The 23,532-nt window shown below is 39.2% G+C and overlaps 1 protein-coding gene and 2 long non-coding RNA genes across 7 annotated transcripts in view; 1 reads left to right on the top strand and 2 right to left on the bottom strand.

Annotated features, from left to right (window-relative positions):
• Positions 1–8,314, top strand: part of LOC140530916 (A-kinase anchor protein 9-like) — a 52,464-nt gene extending 44,150 nt beyond the window's left edge. Inside the window, exon 4 of the mRNA XM_072650051.1 lies at positions 1,331–8,314. Within this exon, the coding sequence (XP_072506152.1) occupies positions 1,331–1,536 (206 nt within the window). The 3' untranslated portion in view covers positions 1,537–8,314. The remainder of the gene's footprint in view (positions 1–1,330) is intronic.
• The window catches only part of LOC140530919 (uncharacterized), a 949,813-nt gene that overhangs the window by 817,281 nt on the left and 109,000 nt on the right, over positions 1–23,532 (bottom strand). The gene's annotated exons all lie outside the window — the stretch shown is intronic.
• Positions 7,767–20,074, bottom strand: LOC140530923 (uncharacterized). 2 transcript variants are annotated; one of them, XR_011976172.1, is made up of 4 exons: positions 15,104–20,074; positions 13,706–13,752; positions 11,656–11,781; positions 7,767–11,530 (listed from the first exon to the last, which is right to left on the bottom strand). It is a non-coding gene; the product is annotated as an uncharacterized lncRNA (long non-coding RNA). The 2 variants fall into 2 exon arrangements; XR_011976171.1 differs by lacking the exon at positions 15,104–20,074 and having other exon boundaries at positions 13,706–15,084.

Raw genomic sequence — 23,532 nt, 5'->3', positions numbered from 1 at the left:
TATGCTACACTCACCACTAAGGATGTAGAAGAGTTAGCTCAGAATCATGTTTCTTGGGACACTATACTCCACTGGGCCCAGATGAAACCAAATTCGACTTTCCTATTCAAAGAATTATTACAGTGGGCCCCAGCACCAGTGAAAAGGTACTCCCCAAACCCAGTAGAAGGGCCTAACATTTTTACAGATGCCACGAAACATCACAAGGCATCTATTTATAATTCGGCCTCCCAAGAGATATATATAGTTAACACACCCTACACCTCTACTCAACAGAACGAACTGGAAGCTATAATCCAAGCTCTCCAAATATATAGTGACATACCCATTAATATTATCACTGATAGTCAGTATGCATCTTTATTAATTTCACGGATTGAGGACTCTATTGTAGATTATCGGTCCAATATTTTTTCACAGTGTGAGGGGCTATTGACCACCATTAATAACAGAACACACCCTTTTTATGTTTTACATGTGCGCTCACATACAAATGGCACAGGACCAATTTTTGAAGGAAATCAAATAGCAGACAATTCACTATACCTGGTAGGGCACACTGTGGAACCACAAGAAAGGGCCCAAAAGGCTCATGATAGGTTCCACCTAGCCACAGAAGCCCTCTGCAAATTATATGGGATAACTCAGGAACAGGCCAGAAAAATTGTTAAGAGCTGTCTCCAATGTATCCCATTCCACCCATCTCTAGACCAGGGTGTCAATCCTCGTGGCTTGGCACCCAATGAAATTTGGCAAATGGATGTCACCCATCTTAAGGGCCAGTGCATACATGTGACAGTTGACACATGGTCCGGATTCCTTATGGCGACTTTACAGCCAGGTGAATCAAGTGCTAAAGTAATTCAACATCTTTGGCACTGTTTTTTTGTTTCAGGCTTACCTTTAGAAATAAAGACAGATAACGGCCCTGCCTATACTTCTCAAACCCTTACACACTTCCTCCGCGATCTAGGGATTCGACATGTTACAGGAATCCCCTACAATCCACAAGGCCAGGCCATAGTGGAAAGGGCCAATCTCACCTTGAAGGCGATCCTCGCTAAACAAAGAAGGGGAAAAGGTCGCCTAACACAATCAGAGCTTGATACAGCTGTGTATACACACAATTTTTTGCATATCTCAAGAAACTCACATACTACTCCAGCTATGAGACATTTTGTGACTTTTCCAAGACAACCCCGCAAGGAAAGTAATACCCAGGCTGGATATAAAGACACATGGGCCATGGTAAAGGATATGGCCTCAGGGAAATGGAAAGGTCCGTATAAGATACTACTATGGTGTCCAGGGTATGTTTGTGTCTCCACAGGAAAAGGTGATGCGTGGATTCCCATTAGAAGGATCCGTAGGTGGGATCCGAGGTCGGAGACGACGGAGACGCAGGAGGCGGAGACCCCGGAGAGCTCAGAGACCCCGGAGAAGGATCATACACCACCTGAGCCTGCTGCTGACAGCTTTAACCTTGCTGCCCAGAGAGGAAGCAGCCCTCATCACAACCGCAGACACTGCTGCTGACAGCTTCAATCTAGGCATCCTTTTTTCGCCAGCTGAATGAGGACTTTGATATCACAAACCCAGGACACTTGGGTGGGGAGGAGGTGACCAATTTTCCACCTGTATAGATCCATTTGCAAGATTAAGGGAGTGGTGACGTGTAAGGCGCCTACACCAGCTGCTCCTCTTAAAATATGCTTTGGGATTAGTTGATTGCACTTCCCCTGTTGTAACTCAGCCATTTAGTTTCGTCTTTGTTTTATTTGATGCCTCCCTTTGTCAGTTGTGCTAGCTGCAGATTTCCGTGTGAATGAAGTCTTGTTGTAAGGTACTCATATGCTAAAGGCCTTCCTAATCCACTCAGCCTCCAGCCACTGTTTGCTCTAGAGCCAGGTGCGCTACGCGCATAACAAAGAAGGGGATATGTTGGGACTGGAAGCTCAATTCCGTGTGGACAGTCTCGGGCAGGTAAAAGTGGGACTTCTAAATCTTAGAGTCTTACGAGGCCCTCCATGAACAGCGGGGGTTCGAGAAGGTCAGACTGAGCTAGCTCGGCTAGCTCGGGTATTTCCGCCTCTCCCCTGGAGATACCTGATGGGTGGAGTCTCCCTGCCCTCGAGGTCGTCCTGGATTGGAGCACACCTAGTTACCTAACAGCACATATTGAGATGCAAACTGTGTGGCTGAAGATTAAGTAGGATTGAGGAAGCCAGAAAGCTCTCTCTTAGCACGTGTGGAGCCAAAGAGAAAAGTAGGGCTCCGCTTCTTTTCTTTCCTCTCTCCCCTCCCCCTCTCTCCCCGCTTGTACTTCTACTTCCAATCCCTTAAGCTTAGCCTCCTTAGGAGATCTCCCCCTCTTCCTCCTAAGGAAGATCTCCCTGCATTTGTAACTAGACCCTGAAATAAAGCTCAACCCCTGTTTGACTCTGGAACGACCTTTCTCTCATACGTTTATCCGGTTTGGCCAACCGAAGACCTGGGACAGGTAAGAAAGACTCGGGTAGCCCAATACAGGCCTCTAGGCTTGGCAGAATGGAAAATGGAATCAGGAGATGATGAAAGGCTGCAGAGAGAGTGATGATGGTGGTGGTAGTGTCAGAGAAATAAAAGAAAGAGAAGTTGTGATGGAAAACAAACCCAGGCTTAGGTGGAACCTGGGCTTCCCCTCTAACACCCACTTAGAGAAGCTATGCGCCATAGTGGATACAGCTGACCTTGGAATCAGAAGGACTAAGGTTAAATGTTACCTCCAACTCCAACTGACTGTGTGATCCCAGGCAAGTCACTAAACCTCTCAGTGAACAAGGCAACTCTAAAACTTTTTGATGGCGTAGCTGGTGCTATGTACAAAGACTTCTCTTATCTCCCTTTACCAATGTCACTTTTTATCTAGCTATGGATTCACACCCTAGCAGGGAAAATCTCTTTCTTCATACTTGCTGAAATGAAAGAGATGGAGATGTCAACCAAAAGAACACACCTGAAAAGCACAAGAGATCCAAGATGGCAACCACCTCAAGAACACCTCAATGCCAGATGCAGTTTACCTGCAAGGCAACAAGCATTTGGTAAGGACCTTCTATGTACAAATGTTATGTCATCTAATCCTCACAACAACCCTGAGAGGGAGGTACTAATATCCTCCATTTTACAGGTGAAGAAACTCTAACATAGGTCAAATGGCTTGCCCAGGATCACACAGCTAGTAAGTGCATGAGGCTAGATTTGAACTCAGGTCTTCCTGACTCCAAGTTTAGTGTTCTATCTACTTTGCCACCTAGCTGAGTGTATTGTAGGCACTGGGGACAAGCACTAAAAGGGCATGGAGATAGGAGAGGGAGTGTCTGCCATGTACAACAAACAGCAAATAGGCCAGTACGGCTATACTGGAGAGAGTAGGGAGACCAACATGAGTCATAAGGTCAGAAAGGTAGATTGGGTAGAGATTTTAAAGAGCATCACATGCCAGAAGGGAATTTATTTTTGTTCCTAGAAATGATAGGGATGTAATGAAAGGAAGTTTTCCCAGTAGTATATGGGACAAAGTTAAGATCTGAATGAGTAATCCACATATACAAATCATAGATCAAAATGATGAAGAAAAGGAGAGAAGGACCCAGCTCACTAAGATTCAGAGAAAGCTGGCTTTTACCCCAGGGAATCCTCTAACGATGGGTAGCATAGTATATATCAGAGGCAGGATTCAAACCCAGGCCCTCTGACTTTGGAGCCAGTACTTACTCTACTTTACCACAGTGCCTCCCTATTTGTGAGGTCATTTAGATGCTATTACTAATTATTATTTCTCATCATGAGAGACAGCATTGCATGCCCTCCTCTCTTAATAAGATTAGAGAATTGGAGGAGAGAAATAAAGAAAATGAAGGTGCTCAAAAATGAAAACTGAAAAAAACTGTGGGGGAAAACATCTCAGAACTATCTCCAAGCCTAAGAATTGCATTTCACAGGGAAATGTTTTCCATCTGTCCTCCGAGCAAAACCAACTAATTTGATGACAACAAAGTAGATTTAAGTTAGATATTTTGTATCTCTTTGTGAGTTTGCCATATCTCCTCAGCTTGAGAGTCAGTTACTTGAGGGCAGAGATGTATTCATTAGGGGACATCCCTAGACTTAAACTAGAATTTGTATCCTTTTATGGCACTTACCAGTTGGATTACCAGGGGCAAGTCGCCTAATGTCTCTGAACCTCAGCTTCTTCCTCTATAAAATAAGGATTTGTTATTGTTTAATTGTTTTCAGTCACATCCAACTCTTTGTGGTCCCATTTTGCGTTTTCCTGGCAGAGATACTGGAGTAGTTTGCCATTTGCTTCTCCAGCTCATTTTACAGATGAGAAAACTGAGGCAAACAGAATTAAGGGACTCACCCAGGGTCACACAGCTAGTAAGCACCTGATGTCAGATTCAAACTCACGAAGAAGTCTTCCTAATTCCAGGCCTGGCACTCTATGCACCATGGCGCCAAATTGTACTTGTACTAGAAACAGTACAGTATGGCTGATAGTGTATTAGACTTGGCATTGGCAAGATCTGGATGTGAATACTCATATAATATCTGTGTGACCTTGGGCACATCACTGAACCCGTCTGGGCCTCATTTTCCTCATCTACAAAATGAATGGACTAGATGATCTTCAAGGTCCTTCTAATTTTCAATTCCTGAATCTCTAACTGCCTGTCTCCACAGGTCTGTTATTAAGAAAGCAATTTATAAGTCTATAAGTTTATAGGGTAATTAGTTCAATGCCCTGCACAAAGTAGGAGCACAATAAAAATATGTGTTAAATATAACTTCCTAATAGCAAGTTATCCAGTGTTAGAATGGGTTATCCTTAGAAGTCATGAAACATACTTACTTAAAAATAGAACAGATTCATATCTCTGTATTATAATTTATTCAGTCTTGCCCTAAAGCAGAGGGATGAATTATATGACATTTGAGAAGTCTTTGGAAACTTAGATCTCATCAGAAGTCCTCACTAGATGGACACTCTCAGGTGTTTTGTGGTGAGGATTCTTTTTCTAGCCTGAATTGGACTAAACTACTGAGTTCACCTCCAACTGAGTTCCCTTCCAACTATGATTCTCTGGTTCCATAGCCCTTACCACTGCCAGTTTCCTTCCATTCCTTTTAGTGTTCTCAACCCTGGGTTTTCTTACATCCTATGCAAATGCTTCGTTTTTCATTATCCTAGACAGGGCATTTCTGGGATGAAACAATCCAACTGATTAACTTCATGCAAGTGCCCTGTCTAGGAAAGGAAGCGAAGATGGAGTCCCTAGACAGATGAAACATAGCACTATCGGGGCCTTTTTACTTCTGAAATCCCTGAGACATCTTCTCATTTGTCCCGTTCACAGAATGGGCCTCTTCCAAAAAAGCCTGAAACTCGGTTTTAATAACCCACAGAATTCTGCAGTTTGAGGGGAAACCTGCAAAGGTTTTGAGATTCTGCCAGTCTCCAGCAGGTTTTTATTGGCTGTTGGATATGTTTGAAAATTTTTACTTGCTGTTCAGTTTAATATGTGGAGAGAAGTTTCTAAAATGACCTGCCTTGGGCCTCACAGCATTACCTAAAATGAAAATGTAAAACCCTGCAACAGAGTAAAAGACGAAAGAGAAAGGAAGATGGTAGAGGAGACTCCAGAGATTCTTAATAAACCCTTTCCATGACCCATTATGCAAATTTTGGAAGAAAATACTCTTTTTTTCTTTCTCACCTTGGATTTTAAAAGAGTGGGTAAGGGACTCTGCACCTTGTTTCTCTTTATACCTATCATTCTATGCATGTGAACTTTGCTAAGTCTGTGGTTTTCTAATCCCCTGAGGCACTGGCACGTGTTCACAAAATGTACATACACACAAACACATATACACAAGCAAACACACTGATTTTTAAAGGAAATACATAGTATGTAAGTCATCAAAAAATCACCTATTCTTTTCATCATCCTTTGACCTTCAGGATGCATCAGGATGGGTTTTCCCAGTTCTACAAACTTCTTTTCTCCTTTTGAGGAATTTCAATATAGTCCCTATGTGCAAAAATGGGGCATATTAGGAGTTCAGTGTGTAAGGAAATGCAGTAATCTGAGTTGTCTCAGATTGTACCCCAAAGGTCACATGTGAAAAGACATTTAAGGAAACTGTGATAAGGTATTGACTGGGAAGATTAAATGGCCTGATCTGATACATATCAGCAAGATGTGATTCAAAGGGCCAAGGCCTCATTTTGGTAAACCAAATTGAAAGGAAAAGAAGCTTACTTTAAATCCTCTTTCTCCAGGCAAGTTGGTTTCCATAGCCACAGGGACCTCGGCCAGCTGGTTTGGCTAATGACTGCTAGGGGGGCCAGCAAAATGGTCCTTGGCTTCCTCCCCCAGTGACTGGGGGATGATCTGGAACACCTCTTTGGAAGCCTCAGTCAGACTGTGGTGATAGAGTTCATCCAAGAAGGAGCTTCTGTTCAGATGTATGTAAGGTTATTTTACTCAGCTCTTTGGCTTAGGACAGGCATCAGAAAAGGGGAAAGGTAACATTCCTAATTTGGGAAATAGCATTAAGTTGATGAATTTGTCCTTATGAGAAGAGCTGGGAGAGAGGAGGAACTCAGATCCAGAGTTCTTTCGAGGCCAGCCTGAAACAGATGCACCTCAGGATTCCCAACTCTGTCTTAGAGGTTTTCATATCTCTCTTGAGTCTAGCAGAAATGAGTTGTTTTGGTCACAGAAAGAAGTTTGACAAAATGCACCTAAGACAAGCAACCCATTATGGCGTTTCAGATCAATTATTTTTAAGATAAACACAGGGGTGAAAGAGAGGCCCCAGAACTTGGAACATCACCTCTATGGAGGATAGAGGTCCTGGGATGGCCATCTGATCATTTTCTATTTTAATTATTTATTCCTGGTAACTAGGGGCTAGGCTCTGTTGTCCCTATCATTCTATAGAGTGCTTTAAGTGTTTTCCACACCTTTAAATTTTGGTGCCCTGGCAAAAATCCCTGATCCCTTCACCCTAGTTACACCTCTGGTCCTCTGATATCCCAAGTTTATTCATAGTTCCCCTGATCTAATCCCTTCCATCATACCATGACCCAAATCAATTCTTAAAGTTCTCCTTTTCACACCATTTCTGTTTCTCAATGCTAATACCACAAAGAGAAACAGTGGCACCAACACTGACCGACCTGTCATAGATGTTTTAGCAACACTCACATGCACAGCAAATGGCAAAGAAGGTGAAAACAATCCCTTTGTCCCTGTTTAAAAATCTATGTTCAGGGACAAAAGAAATAAAACATGGGAAGAAAAAAGAGAATTTTCTCCCAAAAATGTATATAACGGAGGCAGGAAGGAGATCTGTTTAAAAAAAAAAAAATCTCTGGAGTTGTGAGACCAGTCAAGATAGTAGAGTAGGAGGAAAACAACATAGCCCAACTTCTCTCATAACTACACAGTGATTTCAGGCTAACGCCAGACCAAGTAGTGAACAGAAATCTAAGAAGAAACCATAGTAGGTCATCTTTCCTGCCCAAGATCACAAACTTGACCCACAGGCAAGTAGGAAATGTAGAATAGGGTGGGCTGGGATCATGGAATTAGACCCTAGGTGTAGAACAGGGGGAACTGAAATCTCAGACTCAGGCTGGGTGAAAGGAGCCATAGCCCTGTCACTCAAACGCTATGATGGGTGGGTTGATTGAAAATGATTGAGGAAACAAAGTGTCGTTTCCAAACATATCAATTTATTAAACAATACATACCAATTGCATAACAAATTGGGACCAGGCCTCTTCAGCTGGGCACTGGACCCCAAATACATGGGTAGACACATTTGTATGCATTAAAACAATTAACAGGATATAAACCAGGATAGAAGATTGGGTGATCAGAGGGTAGTGTGTTAGGAACATCAAGAAAGTCCATTTGACTGGACGGTCAAAGGCACAGGAATAGGTAACATGCAATAAGGCTGGAAAATATAGTATAGGATAATATAGTATAGGATTATAGTATACAATAGTATAGGACCAGGTTGTGAAGCATTTTATAAGCCAAACAGGAACTTACAGCTGATACCAAAGGTAATGGGGAGCCCTGGCATTTATTGAGTGGAAGGGTTTATATGGTCATACCAGAGTATTAGAAAAATCACTGACAATTGTGTGGAAGATAGATTGGAGTGGAAAGATAACTAACTGCACAGGTCAAAAACAAATAACCTTTTAGTCTCTCTGTTGATTAAGCAATAAAGAAAACTTCATGGAACATTCTGTCGTTGTTTAGTCGTATTCAGTGCTGTTCAACTCTTCATGACCCCTTCTTGGGATTTTCTTGGCAAAGATACTGGAGTGGTTTGCCATTTCCTTCTCCATTTGACAGATAAGGAAAATGAGACAGACAGGATGAAGTGATTTGTCCAGGGTCACACAGCTAGTAAATGTCTGAGGCAGGTTTTGAACACTGATCTTCCTGACTCCAGCTCCTGCACTCTTTCCAAGGAGGCACCTAACCGCCCTGAACATGGAACAAAGTCCATGGAACAAAAGACTCTGAAATTTTGTAAAAACAAAAATTAATATGTTTTATCATGCTCCTATTGTTAGGGAACATTTGGTGTTATTATATAAATCACTTCTAAGCAGTGTTGTATAAACATCCGGAATGTGTATTCCTATTGCATTTTTCAAACCAGCAATGGAAAAGAGATAAGATCCTACTCTGGGCTGCAAACAAACTCTAACACTAGCAGTTTTTCATTCAGGCTAGTTCTCTCACACACTCAGTTTTGAACATTAAGAATTATATTACTAGCTACACTGCAAGTGAATAACCAAACTGCAGTGCATTTGATATAGAACTGTGAAAGTTTATGTTTGAATTCTGGAAACTAAATTGTCAGAGTTTATCTTTAATACAAGTTGTTCACTTGTATTAAAACTTTCACATTTAAGTCACATTTATTCTTTCATTTTCCAAAAGAACAATATCGCTAATTTTCAGTGATGATAAATATATCCAAAGTTTGAAACTTTTTATGTTTTCGGGACCCAGAAGTATAGATGAACCAAACAAAAAAAGGTCAATTTTCTATTCCTGAATCTCAGGAAGTATGAAACATTTAACTTGTATGTTTATCAACAATCTTCAGACAGGAGCAGCTTAACTGTACCACTTGCAAGAGACAAAATTCCAAGTGTTTAGGAGTTTTATTTTACAATTTAGGAGGGAAATGTTAACATCCTCAAAGTTTAAGATAAGTCTGACATTACAGTTATTTCATCTCACATGCTTGGATTCCAAGAATTCCCTTTCAGAAAGAAAGAGGACAAAAGGACGGAAAGGAAGAAAATAAAGGGAGAAGAAAAGAAAAGCAGTCATTTCATTTTTGCAAATTAAATGTTTCTGTATGTTCTAAAGTCTCTGATTTTGAAAATTGTACTGATTAAACTGCCAGCTTTTGAAAGTTTTTTCCCACTATATATAGTGCAATAGGAAGTATTAGCATGATTTTCACTTGTTCACTGAGTACTTCCAGCTTACTAGGGGTGGTGTCTTCTCTTTGATCACCACACCATTTTGGATTTAGATGAAAGCAAAGGATAAAATAAAGTTCTATTTTTCTATGGTGTAATATTTTAAGAGGTATCAAAAGAGACTGTCTCCATACAATCACCTTGGATATTCCCATCTTCCTAAAAGCTCATGAGATGGACTGAAAGGTAAACTACACAAAGAGAATTTAGAAAAATAGTGAATATAAAATTAGAAGGTACTAAATTGAATTGATAAACTATAAAATTATGAAATGGAGCAGGCATGCCCATTCTTTGGGGACTCACCAGGAAAGACTAAGATGGCAGCAGGTCAAGATGACTACGGTCACACTTTAATAAACCACAGAGGACATAGGGATAATGGCACAGAAAACACAGAGACAAGCTGCAAAAAGAGGCACAGAGACAAATAGTAATGGGGATAGAGTGGGATGGTGAAGGAAGACAGGTAGCAGTTAAGGTAGAGATCAGGAAGGGAAAAGCACAGAGGGTAACAAAACGATGCATTAGAGTTGGGAACACACAGCAGCATGGAATGAAATGAAGCTGGCAGACTGATGGGGGAAGAGGAAGCAAAGGAATTTGGGGTGTCATTTTTAAAAGATTTTTTTTGAGAAACAGACTTTCTTGGGAAAACTGTTTTATATGCAAAACATCATAAATATGTACTCATATTATTTTAAATATAAACATATTTTATACATACTTTATAAATATATTGTTTTATACAAAAATATTTTATATGTAGGGATTGTTAACCTGGTGGGGCCATGGGCACATAAGAAATTCATGCATAAGATTATAGGGGGTCCATGAACTTGGAAGTGAAAATGTCTTTATTTTAAATTAACCTTTGGATGGAATTGAACAAGCCTTCCTATTAGGACATTTAAAGAACATTATTCTGAGAAGGGATTCATAGGTTCACCAGACAAGTTCAGAAGTCCAGCATTATAAAGAAAGTTTTATGAGGAATGAGTCTGGAGATTTATAAGAACTATGGCTTGAGAGAAACTACAGAAGACAGAGCAAAAACAAAGAATAACTTCCTTTCCTGACTGATTATTTTTAACTTTAATCTTGAGAAGATAAAACAAAATTCTTAAGAATTTCTTGAGACTTTACAAAATACTGAGTGAGCTGAAGGTGGGACTGTCTCCAGAAGTAAGGAAGGCTCATTTGCAGTTAAAGCAACAGGAGACTCTGGCTATGATCATTCTCACAGCTAAAACATTACAATCAAGTATTTCTGTTGTTACTTATTACATTGTTACCAAATTACATAGTCGGTAGCCTTAATATTTATTTAATTCTAGGTCATTAGCCTCTTTCATAATTCTGAGCCATATTTTTCCAAATACATTTTGCCATCTTCCCCTGTGATCTCACTTTGAAGTCATTATATACTGAAAAATATTTTTGTCATCCTCTCCTGTGATCTCATATTGAATATCAAGTTGTCTTAATATTCAGTACACAGTACTGAATTCCATTCAAGGTATTTTGAATATAATACACAGAATATCAAGGCATGTGCTAGCATGGTTTAGGAGATCTTCTCAGGCTCTTCACAGAATTCTTCTACACCTTCATCCACAAGGACAGATGCAGGACATGTTCTGTTGCTGTCATTGAAGTCCCGTCTGACTCTTCGTGATCCCATTTAGGGTTTTTTGGCAACGGTAATGGAGTGGTTTACCATTCCTTTTGTAAACTGCAATTATCTTTATGATAGACTTCTTACTCATGCTCACATATCTGATGAAATTATATTTCTTGTTACCTTTGGGTGCCCACTAAAAACTCTGCCAACTCCTTTATTTGCTTCTACGAAGAGAGCCTATCAGTTATCCTTCCCTTTAACTGCAACTTTTATTAAGTGTTCTGAAAAGGCAGGAAGAGAGAAAGAGAATTCCAGAAACCAGCACAATACTAAAAAAAAAAAAAAAAAAAAAAAAGGAAAAGCATTCACAAAATTTATTTTTAAAAGAAATAAAATTAATTAATTCATGTTTATAGACAAAAAGTCTTTGGCACCCTCTGCCCCTTTTACTCACTCTGACATCATCACAGCACACAGAAGAAGCAGATGGAGAACCCAGCAGGACTCAGGGAGACGTTTCACTTTTCTTTGATTCTTGGCTCACCAGGTCCAAAGAATTCATTGCCTAGTGGGTGACGTTCTGCTTAGAACAGATACAGTCTATCATTAAGAACATACTGAAAGCTATTCCAGCTTAGTAGAATCATCACAGACTATGAAAATCCACGGTTCTCTCCGTACCTTGATGAGGCATTAAAATGAGACTTTTGTGGAAGACGCTACTTGCCACAGCATAAATGCAGCCCAATTATTATATTACTGTGGAATGTTCATTCATTCTTTGAAAAAGCATTTATTAAGTACCAGCTATGTTCTGGGAACTGGGGGATGGAAGGAGAAGGAACAGCATTTATTAAGTGCCTACTATGTGGCAGGCCAATGATGTAATTTACCATTTATCCATACCTCTTCACCTACTGAAACTTTTGTCCATCCCATACTATAAAATAGGGATTCTTAACCTGGGATTGGTGATCTTGGGATTTTTTAAAATATTTTGATAATTGTATTTCAATATAATGTACTTTCTTTGTAATTCTATGTATTTTATTTTACGAATTTAAAAGAAGACCATAGGTTTCAATAGGGTACCATACAAAAGTCATGACAGCAACATCTAATGGTGACATTAAGGCAATGATAACTTTGTAGATAATACCCAATACCTCAAAAAGAAAATAGTTGAGATTTTCTTATCAACTATAAATATCACCAAATTTCATTATTTTAAAATTAATACCTTAGTAATTTAATGATAACAATAGTAATAACTAATAATAAAATGGCACTTCACAGTTTAGAAAGTTGTGAACTGTAAATTCATGGAATTGGTCCAATATGAGGTAAAATGTCAAGGTGGAGTTTTAGTGTGAGTTTTTTTTAAAAAAGCAATAATATCAATCTCTCCCTTGAAGACTTTATAGTTAATATGAATTTATATCTATGACCTGCTTCTCAAAGCATAATTTAAACTACCTATCCCCTTTCATTGCTCAGAACTACCAGGCACTGTAGGTGGAGTTCCCCAAATTTAAAGCATTAAAGTGAGATTGGTCTTTGAATTTTTAAATGATTTGCAGTAAAAATATCAGTTTGAGATTAAGTCAATAAAATTAATCATTCATGATGTAATGGAGTACTATTGTGCCATAAGAAATGATGAACAAGAAGACTTCAGAGAGGCCTGGAAGGACTTATATGACCTGATGCTGAGTGAAAGGAGCAGAACTAGGAGAACTTTATGCACAGCAACAACCACAGTGTGTGAGAGTTTTTTCTGGTAGACTTAGATTTTTGTAATAACACAAGAACTTCTGAAAAAAAAAAAAATTCCAATGGTGGACCTCAAGGCAAAATGCCTTCCACACTCAGAGAGAGAAATATGGAAGTCACATAATGTAGCAGATCATGTTTGTGTATGTGTATGTGTTTGTGTATCATGTTCTGATTTGTTATACGGATTCTTTCATTTATCTTAGTCTGACTACATAGCATGACTATAGTGAAAATATACTCAATAGGAAAGTATATGTAGAATCTATACAGAATTGTATGCAGTCGTGGGGAGGGAGGGAGGTAGTGGGGGGTGGGTGGGGAGGGATAAAATCGCAATTGTATGGCAGTGATTGTTAAACATTAAAAAAATTAAAAAATTAAAAAAAAAAAAAAAACAAATAAAATTAATCATTCATGACCCTGAAGGCGGAAGGGGTGAGGGTAGGAGGGAGTGGGAGGAAATTGGAAAACACTACAAAATTTAAAGCTGCCAGGAGAGAAGGGACTGGGGGAATTACTGTTAATTCACCCTGGCCAAATTCAAATACAAGCTGTTCTTTGTAATTCAACTTGGGGTGTCGTTTTCTTGTCACTATCTGCAAATGTAACCAAGAAATACGGTCAAATCAACCGGCATATGTGCAGACGCAGTTTGATATAAGGCAAAGAATACAGGACTGGAGAGGGTCAGTAAACCTGGGTTCAGTGTGAGAGCTAACACTTCTTACCTGTGTCACTGCACAAGTCATTTGTCCTTGCACCTTGGTTTCTCCGCCTGTAAAATGAAAATAATTATGCTGCACTGTTTCACTTTGTTGTGAGAAATGTGTTTTATAACCTTTAAAGTCCTATATGAACGTTATTATGCATGTCTCTTTTTATTTTATTTTATTTTATTTTGTAAGAGAGAGGTGTTGACCTGTGAGTACATCTCCCAATACGGAACGGCAACTTAACAGCCATTCTAAGACAAAGTCTTAGAAAATTTCCTGAAGTATTTAATATTTTGTGATTTCCTCCCCTACCTATCTACAACTCTACTTGGTCTGAACTCCAGGGAACCTGATGCCCCTCCCAGGATTGGCTAATTATCATTCTGTTTGACTCAAATACTCAGCACCTTTCAACACCCTCAGCCTCCCTTCCCCTCTGATTGGAGAGAGGATGGGGCACTCAGCCCCACCCAAAGCCCTTTATAAAGGACTGGACATGGACGTTGCACCTCACTCAGTTTTTCATCTTTACCTCTGCTGGGGGATACAAGAGCCTGGTGCCTTCCACCAAGCCCTAACCAATCCCCCCTCACCCCTCACTCCTGTCCTAAATTACAATGCCAGTAGATGATTTTTGTCTTGTCCTTCACAATCTGTGATCTAATCACTGTCTATGAGTATGATCAGCTCTAACCCACAGTCTTCCACAGGACACATCCTTCTGGTCCTCTTAAAGATGGAAACTTATGTAAAGAATGGGAGGTGTAAATGGGGAATGACAGAACATGCCCCTGCTGCTGCTGCTGCAGCTCTGCCCCCTCCCTCATATCCCCATCCCCACTGCAGTTGCTCTCCCCAAGGCTGACTTTCTGTAGCACTTATAGTCCAAGCTGTTACATTTCATTTGCTATGGTATTCCAGCTGGTGTTCTCCATCGCCAAAGTATGTATCATCTCTCCAATTTAAGCACTCACCAACATTTGTCCACTGAATAAATCCAATCTCTCCACAAACTCATATTAAAGCCCTACAACACTCCAGGAACTAGGACGGTAATAAAGAAACAAGGGCAGCACATAAAAAGTACAAAAACAGTCCCTATCCGCAGAGAGCTTATGTTTGTTCCTGCGTGATCAAATAAATGCAAAGTAGATGTAAGTTAAATTGTGGATGGGAGGCACTAGCTATGTGAGTAGCAGAAAGATGAGGAAAGAAAGGTCTCATGTGAGGAAAGGGGAGGAAAGAGAAGGGAAAAGAAGGGAATAAGCATTTATGCATTGCCTGCTGTATGCCAGGCACTGTGCTAAGTGCTTGATATCATTTCCTCTTCACAACAACCTTGCGAAGTAGGTACTGTTATTATCTTCATTTTACTGCTGAGGAAACTGAGGCAAGCAGGGTTAAGTGACTTACCCAAGGTCACTCAGTTACTAAGTGTCTGAGGCAAGGACCCAGAATGTCCTGTATGATGAAGAGGAAGTAGGTCACTTTGACGGGTGCTCAGAGAGTGTGAAAGGAAGTAACAATACAATAAGCCTGGAAAGAGAGAATGGAGCCAGATTTTAAAAGCTTTAAATGCCAGAAGGAGAAGCTTGTATTTTTTTTCCTATAAGCAAAAGAGAGAGCTTTTTGAGCAGCGAATGAATGAATAATAAATGCTCAATAAATATACCTGCTCTGACTCCATGACTCTAAAGACAGCACATACTTTTGCTCCCAGCTTAGTTCAACATCTCTTGCTCTGGAAAGTGTTTACCCTGTACCATGACATATAAGTGAGTCTTTCACGATCTTCTAAAAACCCTGCAAATTGATGTGAACTTCAACTGTGAGTGTTCCAGCCGCTGAGCCCACCTCAGTTGGCTCTAAGCTGTGACAGTGACAGCGACAGCAGCAGGTTTCCCTTCCCCACTGTCACAGAGGACAGACCACATTCAACAAATATTTACTGAGCAATCACCATGGGCAAAGTGCCGAGCCAGGCTGCTGCTTAAGCCAGTCTATAATGGATAGCTAAGGCTGCTGCTGCCGCCGCCGCCGCCGCTGCTGCTGCTGCTGCTGCTCATGGCCCTAAAAAAAATAGCTTTCTGTACTCTGAAGCTAAATGAACATGTTTGGAATGAAAGTTCATTCACTAAAAATATATTAATTAAATCAATCAATAATCCAAATGTACTTATTACGTGATTATGAGCTTCAGGCAGGCATATATTTTGATTTTCTTTGTATCCCCAAGATTTTTAGCACAGTGCCTGGCCCATAAAAGGTGCTTACTATTTATTGATTATTGATCACCTATTTTATATGAGCTAGGCACTATGTTAGGCTCTGCAGGTATAAAGATAAAAATGAAATAGACCCTGTCCTAAAGGTCCTTACATTCTCCAGCACCTACTATGCGCACAGTACCGTGCCAGGTGCTGTTGAGAAGACAAGTAAATTACCTGGCCCTTGATTTCAAGGTGCTTACTATATTGTTGGGGAAGGAAGATGTACACATGTAGAAAGGTAAATGATAGGAAACACAGCAATATCGGGGATGCCAAAAGGCAGTACATGATGAGAAAATGAATGATATAAATACTATTTGGAGTCAAGAAAAGGAAAGATCAGTGTTTACAAGCTGAGGATGACTTCATGAAAAGCATTTCACAATTTAGAGGCAGCATGGGAGTTGGATTCCAGTTCTGACTCTGCTACTTAGCACCTGCCCCAGTGACCCTGGACAGGTCACTTTACTCCCTAGGCCTCGGTTTCATTTGTAAAGTGAGGAAACTGGATTAGATGACCTCTGCGTTCCCTTCCTGTTCTAAATCTATAATTCTATGAAAAGTGAAGTGTATGAGTGACAACCAGATGGCAAACAAATAGATGTGGAATCAAGAGGACCTGAGTTCAAATCAGGCCTCAGACACTTAGGAGCTGTGTGACCCTGGACAAGTCACTTAACCCCAATTGCCTCAAAAAAAAAAAAAAAAGGTATGAGCATAACACAGGTTTCTTTGGGCATGCCCAGTTCTCCTTACATGGAGACATCATTGAGGGGTCCTTGGAGTATTCCCAACATGGAGCCTACTGTTTCCCCTGCCACATGGGTAGAGGTAGCTTCCTTTAATTGGCTGCCTGTGTCTTTAAAACTAGTGAGATTGAGCTAGTCGATCCTTTTCACACCATTTTCTTTTGGCTGTACTCTTTTTCAACAAACTCTGATCTGATATCATAAACTGAACTCATGAGAGGGGAAAGATTTCCTTCCCTTGCCCCTCTCTTTCACTAGGGCTCTTAAAAAATAGGTCTAGGGGTGTTCGTTTCTATTCTGTATTGTTTGTCCTACTTAGTTTCAGGGGCCAGAGGGCATCTTCACAGAATTCAAGCCATGGAGACCTTGTAGCCAGGATTGCAGGAAGGAAGAACAGGCAGACTGGCAAGGAAGCCAGGGTGCCTAGGACTTAAGCCCAAGGGGGATTTTGAATTTGCAACTGGAACTGTGCTCTACAAAAACCAAGCTAAACTATGAACCTAATTATCTATCCCTCCTCAGAGCCTGAGGTGGTGCCTCCCACATGTTGAAGGAGTAGGTTTGAGTATTTCAAATATATCTGCTGTTGTGTAAAAGCTAGTCTGACTGTGAGTGGCTAAATGAACTGGGGTACAGGTGATCCCTCCTACAACTGAGGGAACAGCATCAATAGGGGCTGAAGCCAAAGACAGAAAACTTATTTACCACCACCACCCCATATCACCTTAAGGGTAATGGAGAACCTTGGAGGTAATTATCTTAACTACTTGGCCTTCTAGGTATTGAGAACCATGGTAGTCAGTCTAGACTCTCTGGTCTAATTCTGGTATTCTCTCTCTTTTTCTTTCTCTCTCTCTCTCTCTCACATATATGTGTGTATGTATGTATATATATATATATATATATATACGGAAGTATGGGCATATGGATGTATGTGTACACATACATACACACACACATATACACACCCACAATCCAAACCATTCCTCAAAAAATAAGTGAGCAAATCAATATTTGAACAAAAAGGAGAATTGCAAAGTATTCACAACCACATGAAGATTGCTCTGTATAACTAATAATAAGAGAAATGCAAATTTAAAAAGTCCTGATCTTTCACCTCACACACTGCAAATTGACAAAGATGACAAAAAATGGTAATAGTCAATGTCAGAGGGGTTGTGAGAAGATACACACATTAATGCATTATTGGTGGAGTTGTAAATCAGTACAAACATTTTGGAAAGCAAAGAAATCATGCAAATTAAGTAGCCAAAATGTCCACAATCTTTGGCCCAGAGATTCTACTGTTGGGCTTGTACCCCAAGGGTCCCATTAGTAAAAACAAAATCTATCTGTCTATCATGTTGGTCAAATGACCTCTAATATCTCTTTAGGCTCTAAAGGTTTGTTCCTACAATTCTACTTTGTAGGCTGATGGAAAAAGGAGTCACTCAAACAGAAAACAGACATTTATTTCTACTCTGTAACAGTATCGGTGACTTGATTTTAAAAATATAAAACTAGTTTTCAGTTCACATCTCATGGATAAGTAAGGTTTCTCTTTGAAAAGGCATTAAAATACCAATAGATAAATGGTCAAAGGACATGAACAGTCAGTTCTCAAAGAAAGAAAGTCAAGCTGTGAAAAACCCAATGAAAAAAATGGTTCAAATCATTAATATTTAGATAAACACAGATCAAAACAACTCTGAAATTCTATTCCACAAGTGACAGATTGGTAAAAATGACAAAAAGGTAAATGACCTTTTTTTTGGAGAAGTTTCAGGGAAGCAAGCACATTAATATACTGTGGGTAGAGTTGTGAATTGAACCAGTCATACCGGAAAACAATTTGGAATGATAACCCTAAAGTCACTAAACTGTGCATACTTTTGACCCACCTATACCACTGCTAGGCCCACATGCCAGAGAGATGAAAGAAAGATGTATGGGATTCATACATACAAAAAATATTTCTAGCAGTTCTGTCTGTAGTGAGAAAGAATCAGAAACTGGAAAGAGGATTTGAATTAAAACTTAAGTATTTTTGTGTACAATCACTGAGGAGATTTGTTTTTCCTTGATTATTCATATCTATTTTAAGAAATTTAGGGGTATCTTCCATTTTTATGGGGGTATAGGAGGGAGAGAAAATAAATTTCTGTCAGTTTTTTAAATAGAAGTGGGGGTACTACAGCTGTGGAATGGGGCGTGCATTTTTACATGAAGTTACTGTATTATTAACTTTACTTATGTATTATTTTACTCTGTTACAAAGTGGGAGCTATCTGTAAATGTATGTAATATTAAAAATAAAATACATCAATAGAAGTATGTTATTGTTAAGTTGTTGTTCAGTCATATGTGATAGACATACAAGTATGTGTCTGTGTATATGCATATGTATATTTGTTGTTCAATTGTTTCATATATTCAGTCACATCCAAATCTTCATGACCCTATTTGGGGTTTTCTTGGCCAAGAAACTAGAATGGTTTGCTATTTCCTTCTCCAGCTCATTTTTACAGATGAGGAAACTGAGGCAAACAGGATTAAGTGACTTGCCCAGGGTCGCACAGTGAGTAAGTGCCTGAGGCCAGATTTGAATTCTTGATGAGGAGTCTTCCTCAATCCAGACCCAGTGCTCTATCCACTGAACCATCTAGTGACTCCCATCAATAAAAGTACAAGCGGCCAAAAAAAGGAAATGGTTGAACAATTTTATTAATATAATGAAGTATTATTTCACTATAAGAAATGACAAAGGGAATAGTTTCAAAGAAAGATTTGCATAAATTGATGCAAAATCAAATAAACAGAACTGAGAATAGCAACGTACAAAGACCTAAGAACTCTGATCAATGCAATCCACAGTTCCAGAGGACAAATGATGAAGCATGTTACCCGCCTCCAGTCAGAGAGATGATGAACTTAAGGCGAAGAATACATTTTTGGGCATGGTCAACATGGGAAAATGTTTTGCTTGGCTATGAACATTTCTTACAAGGTCTTCGATGAGAAGGAGAGGGAATAGGAAGAAGAGATAAGAAAGACACTAACAGGGTTGACCTCCAAAAAGGAAAGAAAAGTCATGGAAACATTGTTAAATGACGGAAGAGAGCTGAAGTGAGTTCAGAAGGAAGCACAGACAAGCAGAAAAGCTTGAAAATTATAGGTTGAATTTATCATATGCTTGAAAGGAAAATCAAGCTGTACATAGAGATTTACAGTTTCATTTACAATCCTCATTTTCTGTTCTACTTTGTATGTGGAGATATTAATTTTATTTGGTATTTAAGTTCAGAATTTTTAAAATTTAAAAATTAATCAAAAGAAAGGAAAAAGAAAATATTAATATTATTACTAATTTCTGTTATTTTTTATATTTTAAAAAATTATACACTGTATATGTTCTGTTTTTTAAAAAAGCAATTATAAAGTAAAGCCCATCTATCATTTTCAATTTTACTCTCTCTGAAATTTATCATTAGAAAGAAATCATCAAAACTTCCCACTTAGGAGTACCCAGATCTTGCTGAATTTTCCTATAAATTATATTGTTGTATATATTTTTCAAAGAAAATAATGATGATTGCTTTACAGAAAACCAAGGTAAAACTTTTCATACCACGCTTGGAAAGCTGGGGAGCTTGTGGTGGTTGCCACAGTTATTTGCAGAGCCCACAATATCATTTAAATACATTAGAAGCATTCCCTCCTTGAGGACCATGTACCCTCTTAAGTGCCTCATACCAACACCACTTGGCTACCTTGCTGTCCTGTATTCTCCACTCCCAAAGGATTTGGGCATAGTTTCATGCTACTAAACTGGTAGAGTCCCAAAAACCTAATGATCAGTAACCAATCAGTCAATGAATAATCATTTTTTAAGAGCCTACTATATGCCATGTGATGTAGTGGATAGAGAGCCTTGCCTGGAGTCAGAAAGACTCATCTTCCTAAGTTCAAATCCAGTCTCAGGCACTTACTACCTGTGTGACCCTGGGCAAGTCACTCAACCCTGTTTGCCTCAGTTTCCTCATCTCTAAAATGATTTGGAAAAGGAAATGGCAAACCACTCCAATATTTTGCCAAAAAAAAAAAAACTTCAAATGGGGTCATAAAAAATTGGATGCTATTAAACAATAAACAATGTTCTAGGTACTGTGCTAAGTCCTGAGGATACAAAGAAAACGAAAAGGCAGTCATGCTCTCAAGGATCTTACAGCCTTTGGAGGGAGACAACATGCACACAACTGTGTACCCATAAGATGTATAAGGAGAAACTGGAGGTAATCAACAGAAGGAACACCCTGGCATTAAGGATGATGGAAAAGACTTCTTGTAGAAGTAGAATTTTATCTGGGAACTGAATGAAACCCAAAGAGCTAAGAGGCTAAGATGACGAGAAAGTTTAAGGCATGGGGAAGGCAAGTGAAAATAGGAGATGAAGTGTCATGTTGAAGAAACAGCAAGGAGGCAGAGTGTGTGAAGGGAGGGGTGGGGATGTAAAGTGTAAGAAGCTTAGAAAGGTAGGAAGGGACTAGTTTGAGTGGACTTTATAAGCCAAGCAGGGGATTTTATATTTGATCCTAGAGGCAATAGGGAGTCACTGAAGTTTAGTGAATTAGATCTTCCCTACCAACCACCCTGCATTAAAATCCTATCACTATGCCTTACTGCAGCATAGAATTGACACAGATCTCAAAGGCTATGTCAGCAGAGCATAAGCTATGATGAGTCCTACCAAGAGGGAAAAAATTGAAGAATGAGCCCAGGAACACATTATGTGTTTGTTTTCCAAGGACCACTAAAGTGAAAAGCCAAAATTTTCCAAATTCTTCCTTTTTTTTGGCTTTTGGCAAAGCTTTTTGTGCTTATTATGATAAGATGTATGTGACAAGCTTTAACCTTAGTCATGCATTTATGTATGGTTGTATGCATACAAATTAAAGTAAACAGTACAGTTGATTATCATAGAATTGTGGATTCACAGCTGGAAGGGTCCTCAGAGATCATCTACCAGTGATCCTGAGTTCTCTTCACTTAAAAAAATTGAGAAGTATATTTCAGTATATTTGATTTCCTTTGCGATTCTAAATACATTTTACTCATTTAAAAATATTATTCTGAGAAGGAGGCCATGGGCTTTGTCAGTTTACAAAACGGGTCCATCACCTAAAAAAGGCTAAGATCTTGTCCAATCTTCCCATTTTGCAGATGAGGAAAATGAGGTCCAGAGAGTCTGAGTGACAAGTTCAAGGTCACACATCTAATAAGTGACTGAGATAGGGACTTGTATCCAAATGCTTTTTGGTGTGAAGTTTGGAACTTTTAAAAATTGTACCACATTCCAATTACTTTACAGCTGTCCTTGGACCATTCCTTATTTTGTCTTAAAGATTGATATAGAAATGAATATTTATAGTCTGGACTGATTTCAAAATTAGGTGCTAAGGGTATCTGCTATTTTTTCTTTTCTTTTTAAAATTTTATTGATATATGTAGCTTTTGTGTCATTTATATTTCCCAATCAATTCCTCCCCTCAATCCTATCCAGAGAACAGTCTAATAATAATAACTTAATTTAACAGAAAAGTATTAAGGAGGGTCATTCAAATCCACTCTCTGACACTTATTAGCTGTGTGACCCTGAGCAAGTCACTTAATCTCTGTTTGCCTTAATCCGCTGGAGAAAAAAATGGCAAACCACTATAGAGTCTTTTTTTTTTTTTTGAGCTTACATTTTATTTTATTTTATTATTTTTTTTATTATTATTAAATTTATTTATTTAACTTTTAACATTCATTTTCACAAAATTTTGGGTTACAAATTTTCTCCCCTTTTATCCCCTCCCCCCCCAAACACCAAGCATTCTAATTGCCCCTATGACCAATCTGCTCTCTCTTCTATCATCCCTCTCTGCCCTTGTCTCCATCTTCTCTTTTGTCCTGTAGGGGCAGATAGCTTTCTATACCCCTTTACCTGTTTTTCTTATTTCCTAGTGGCAAGAACATTACTCGACAGTTGATCCTAACACTTTGAGTTCCAACTTCTCTTCCTCCCTCCCTCCCCACCCCTTCTCTTTGGAAGGCAAGCAATTCAATATAGGCCATATCTGTGTAGTTTTGCAAATGACTTCCATAATAGTTGTGTTGTATAGGACTAACTATATTTCCCTCCATCCTATCCTGTCCCCCATTACTTCTATTCTCTTTTGATCCTATCCCTACCCATGAGTGTCGACCTCGAATTGCACTCTCCTCCTCATGCCCTCCCTTCTATCATCCCCCCCACCCTGCTTGTCCCCTTATCCCCCACTTTCCTGTATTGTGAGATAGGTTTTCCTACCAAAATGAGTGTGCACTTTATTCTTTTCTTTAGTGGAATGTGATGAGAGTAGACTTCATGTTTTTCTCTCACCTCCCCTCTTTATCCCTCCACTAATGAGTCTTTTGATTGCCTCTTTTATGAGAGATAATTTGCCCCATTCAATTTCTCCCTTTCTCTTCTCAGTATATTTCTCTCTCACTGCTTGATTTCATTTTGTTTTAAAGATATGATCCCATCCTATTCAATTCACTCTGTGCACTCTGTCTCTATGTATGTGAGCGTGTGTGCATGTGTAATCCCACCCAGTACCCAGATACTGAAATGTTTCAAGAGTTACAAATATTGTCTTTCCATGTAGGAATGTAAACAGTTCAGCTTTAGTAAGTCCCTTATGACTTCACTTTGCTGTTCACCTTTTCATGGTTCTCTTCATTCTTGTGTTTGAAAGTCAAATTTTCTTTTCAGCTCTGGTCTTTTCATCAAGAATAC

This window comes from Notamacropus eugenii, chromosome 3, assembly GCF_028372415.1.
Source record: "Notamacropus eugenii isolate mMacEug1 chromosome 3, mMacEug1.pri_v2, whole genome shotgun sequence".
NCBI classification, from domain to species: domain Eukaryota; kingdom Metazoa; phylum Chordata; class Mammalia; order Diprotodontia; family Macropodidae; genus Notamacropus; species Notamacropus eugenii.
This window is presented reverse-complemented; position numbering and strand designations above follow the sequence as displayed.